This window comes from Alosa alosa, chromosome 17 (genome assembly GCF_017589495.1).
Source record: "Alosa alosa isolate M-15738 ecotype Scorff River chromosome 17, AALO_Geno_1.1, whole genome shotgun sequence".
In the NCBI taxonomy this organism is placed as follows: Eukaryota; Metazoa; Chordata; class Actinopteri; order Clupeiformes; family Clupeidae; genus Alosa; species Alosa alosa.
In genome coordinates this window covers 2,364,944-2,369,943 of record NC_063205.1, presented here as the reverse complement: position 1 = coordinate 2,369,943, position 5,000 = coordinate 2,364,944, and the positions used below count along the sequence as shown (strand labels likewise).

Sequence of the window (5,000 nt, the reverse complement as noted above, 5' to 3'; positions counted from 1 at the left end):
CTTCCACTCCTCCTCTCTCCCTCCCCTCCTCTCTCCCTCCCCTCCTCTCTTCCACTCCTCCTCTCCTCTCTCCCATCAGCCCCTACTCTCCCCTCATCTCCTCATCTCCTCTCCTCTCCCATCCTCCTCTCCTCCTCTCCTCCTCTCCTCCTCCTCATCTCCTCATCTCCTCATCTCCTCATCTCCTCATCTCCTCATCTCCTCATCTCCTCATCTCCTCATCTCCTCATCTCCTCTCCTCTCCCATCCTTCTCTCCTCATCTCCTCATCTCCTCATCTCCTCATCTCCTCATCTCCTCATCTCCTCATCTCCTCTCCTCTCCCATCCTCCTCTCCTCCCTCCCTCAATCGATTGCTAACTCCATCTTCAGTCTTCAGTACTAACATGTCATGATCTCAGCTGGGACACCAGTAGAACTCATCTGCAACTATTTATTATTTATATTATTTATCTTTATCATTATTATTACTATTATTATTATTATTACTTAATTTGCACTCATTTACCTTATTTTAATTTAATTTACTCATGTATGTGCATCACATTTAACCCGGAATTCTTTACGCATTATGTTTACTGTTTATTTGTGCTCATATTTACACGTTCTCCTGATTTGTTTATCTTGCTTTATTAGTTCATTTAAACAGATGGTGCCTTTCTTTAGTAAGCATCTTTTGCTTTTGTCTAACTCTAGATTAATTCCATTATTATTTGATCTTACCCTCAAAAGCAAACATAGGTAAACAAACAGTCATAGGTAAACAAACAGTCATAGGTAAACAAACAGTCATAGGTAAACAAACAGTCATAGGTAAACAAACAGTCATAGGTAAACAAACAGTCATAGGTAAACAAACAGTCATAGGTAAACAAGCAGACATAGGTAAACAAACAGTCATAGGTAAACAAGCAGACATAGGTAAACAAGTAAACATAGGTAAGCTCGCGACCCCCCCCCCGGGCAGTGCAGGGCATCGCAGGGCAGCGCCACCTGGTGAGCAGAGGCAGGAGTAGTGAGTGTGGTGATGATGGTTGGCATCAGGGTAAACCTCCTTAATATATCGGCTCAGCTCCACTAGCTGCTGACGCGCTTCAGCCCTCTATCAGCATGGTGCTCTGTCTCCCCCACACACACACACACACGCACACACACACACACTCCGCTTTTCGGCCCTTCCTCACTGGCTGCAGCCCCAGTCAGGCCAGGACCTCTCACACACACACACACTCAGCATCACATGGCTCCAGCTTTCCTCTTTTCTTTTATTCTGCTCTTTCTTTCCCTCTCCTTTCTTCTGTTCACTTTTCTTCCTCTCTTCCACTCCTCCTCTCTTCCACTCCTCCTCTCCTCCTCTCTTCCACTCCTCCTCTCCTCTCCCATCCTTCTCTCCTCATCTCCTCATCTCCTCTCCTCTCCCATCCTCCTCTCCTCCTCTCCTCCTCTCCTCCTCTCCTCTTTCAGTTTCTTTCGTTCCTTCCCTCTGAAGCAGCCCACTGCCCTCAGCAGGAACTGCCCCCAGATCTACTTGCCCCTGCACCTGCACCCGCCCATTCCCCCTCCCTGAGCAACCAATCAGATTGAGGCACCTTGAGCCCGTAGAGCACTTCTAACCAATCAGATTGAGGCACCTTGAGCCAGTAGAGCGCTTCTAACCAGAGTGAGGCATCTGGTCCCGCAGCTATAGCCTAATCAACCCTTTGCTCTTGAGTTGGTTTCGTTCTCCATGGGGCTTGAGTTGGTGGTCTGGGGGTTCTGCATGTGTTGTGGTCCTGACTAACCCAGATTAACCATGTTGGGGCTCTCCAAACCACATAGCAGCCGCTTCTGATCCGGTTCTAGACCTCATAAAGGTCCCGGTCTCAGTACCAACTGCTATCTGGCCTAGGTGTGGGGGTTGGGCTTACCTGGGGTGGTGGTGGTGGTGGTGGTGGGGAGGAGGGGGATGCTTCAGGTGATTGCTGTAATTTAGAACCTCCACAGATTCATTGGTTTCTTTTTTTTTCTTTTATATTTCTTTCTTTCTTCCTTTCTTCCACCCCTCCGCCCCTCCTCCTCCTCTCCGCCCCTCCTCCTCCTCTCCTCCCCTCCTTCCGGCTCCTCCTCCCTCAGCACTTGAACCTGGCCAGCATACAAGAGAATGTCGCGCAGCCCGGCCTCGATAACAGAATAACTGGTGTGGGCCCTGCAGGTGTGTATGCCGCTGTGTGTGTGTGTGTGTGCGTGCGTGTGTGTGTGGAGGCTAAAGGTGGCGTACTGGGCTTTATGCTGGGATCTCTGCTTCTCTGCTGCTGCTGCTGGCGAAATCGGCCTCTCCCTACCCCCAACACACACTCACACTCACTTACACGCTCACTTAAGCACATACACTCACACACACACTCACATACGCACTCACACTCACTCACTTACACGCTCACTTAAACACATACACTCACACACACACTCACACTCTAATTTACATACATTTACTTATACGTACGCTTACACACATTCACTTATGCACTCATTTACACACACACTCACACACACTTCCACGTGTACACACACACACACTCACAGCACCTGAGTGCAAGTGTGTTCTGCTGCTGAAGGGTCAGGAAGTGGCTACTCTGTTGCAAGGGCCACTCTATACAAGACTCAAGTGGATGCACCACAACAATGCGGTACATGCAACACCACGTGTGTGTGTGTGTGTGTGTGTGTGTGTGTGTGTGTGTGTGTGTGTGTGTGTGTGTCAGGGGCAGGGTGGGTAGCCCCGTCAGCAGTGTGTGTGTGTGTAGGTCGAGCTCCCAGCATCCCCAGCCAAAGCCTCAGCTCCAACTGTCTGTTGTTGTCAGATGATATTTGTCTCTCTCTCTCTCTCTCTCTCTCTCTCTCTCTCTCTCTCTCTCTCTCTCTCTCTCTCTCTCTCTCTCTCTCTCTCTCTCTCTCTCTCTCTTCTCTCTCTTCTCTCTCTCTTCTCTCTCTGCTCCTCTCTCTGCTCTCTCTTTCTATCTCTCCCCCTCTATCTCTCTCTTCTCTCTCTCTATCTCTCTCCTCTCCTCTCTCTTTCTATCTCTCTCTCATCTCCTCTCTATCTCTCCTCTCTCTCTCTGTCACTCCCTCTCTCTCCCATCTCTCTCTCCTCTCTCTCTATCTCTCTCTCCTCCCTCTCTCTCCTCTCTCTCCCTATCTCTCTCTCTCTATTTCTCTCTCCCTCTCTCTCTCATGTTCTCTGAATGACAGATGCCAATGCTCCTAAGAAGTGTCGTGCCTTGTTCGGTCTCGAGCAGCTCAGTTTATGGTGCAAACCATGCAGGTACTCACCCACCGGATTGGCCGAGGGCACACCGTGATGATGACCATGATGATGATGATGATGATGTTGTTGATGATGATGATGATGATGATGATGATGATGATGATGATGATGATGATGATGATGATGGTGGTGTTGAATGTTTCCTGTCTCTCTAAAAAGTAGAGGTCTTTGTTGACCTCCGCTGTTTATTCCTGTATATGAAAGGGCTACGACTTCAAGAGGAGGAGTTCCTCATGTACCCTAGAGCAGGAAATGGATCCAGTGAAACCAAGCAAACACACATACACACACACACACACACACACACACTCTCTATTTCTTAGTGAATTATGTCTTCAAGAACACTAAAATGTAGTATGTACACTGTATATATTGAAAAACAGAATTGATTGATTTGAATTATGAATTATTCAAATAATTATGAATTATGACTTCCTGTTCAATTAATGAGCTGGTAGATGACTTACTGTTCATCTCCCCGCTGATGATCCTGTTTCCTGCTCAGGGGGGTGGGACTTCCTGTCTGGTCGTAGCCAGTGTGGGGTTGTTGTCCTGGGGTCCTGTCCTACTGCTCTGACACCTCTGTCCTCCCTCTCTCTTTCTCTCTCTCTCTCCCTCTCTCCATCTCTGCCTTCTAACGGTCTGCTCTCCTAACTCAGTCCCAACTTGTTATCTCTCTGTTCTGACACAAGCAGTCTTTGAGATTGGCAGTTGGTCATGGTAGGTATTTGTTTCTGATGAGTAATACCCTTCTCTGTGTCTCGCTGACCACCCCCACCCCCACCCCCCTCCCACATCCCATTCCTGGACATCGTGACGCGGTGTGTTTGATGTGAACTTCAGTTGCCACCTCATCTTCACATCCACATACACACACACACACACACACACACACACAGACCTTTCAGTTCTTTGTTGTTTTTGTTTTTGAATGTGCTCGTTTGTTTTGTTTAGTCTTGTTCATCTGAACCCTTGAAACAAGAAGCATGTTCTCATCATCTGGAGATACGACTCACACACAGAACTAGACAAACAGAACTTACACGCAGGACTAGAACACAGGACTAGACAAACAGAACTCACACGCAGGACTAGAACACAGAACTAGAGATACAGAACTCACACGCAGGACTAGAGATACAGAACTCACACGCAGGACTAGAACTCACACACAGGACTAGAACACAGGATTAGAGATACAGAACTCACACGCAGGACTAGAACACAGGACTAGAACTCACACACAGGACTAGAACACAGGACTAGACAAACAGAACTCACACGCAGGACTAGAACACAGGACTAGAGATACAGAACTCACACGCAGAACTAGAGATACAGAACTCACACGCAGGACTAGAACACAGGACTAGAGATACAGAACTCACACACAGGACTAGAACACAGGACTAGAACTCACACGCAGGACTAGAACACAGGACTAGAGATACAGAACTCACACGCAGGACTAGAACACAGGACTAGAACTCACTTGCAGGACTAGAACACAGGACTAGAGATACAGAACTCACACGCAGGACTAGAACACAGGACTAGAACTCACACGCAGGACTAGAACACAGGACTAGACAAACAGAACTCACACGCAGGACTAGAGATACAGAACTCACACGCAGAACTAGAGATACAGAACTCACACACAGGACTAGAACACAGGACTAGAGATACAGAACTCA

The 5,000-nt window shown here is 47.9% G+C and overlaps 1 protein-coding gene across 1 annotated transcript in view; it reads left to right on the top strand.

Moving 5' to 3' along the window:
* tcf7l2 (transcription factor 7 like 2) overlaps positions 1-5,000 on the top strand; it is a 184,778-nt gene that overhangs the window by 105,067 nt on the left and 74,711 nt on the right. Inside the window, 1 exon segment of the mRNA XM_048268763.1 lies at positions 3,228-3,300. Within this exon segment, the coding sequence (XP_048124720.1) occupies positions 3,228-3,300 (73 nt within the window).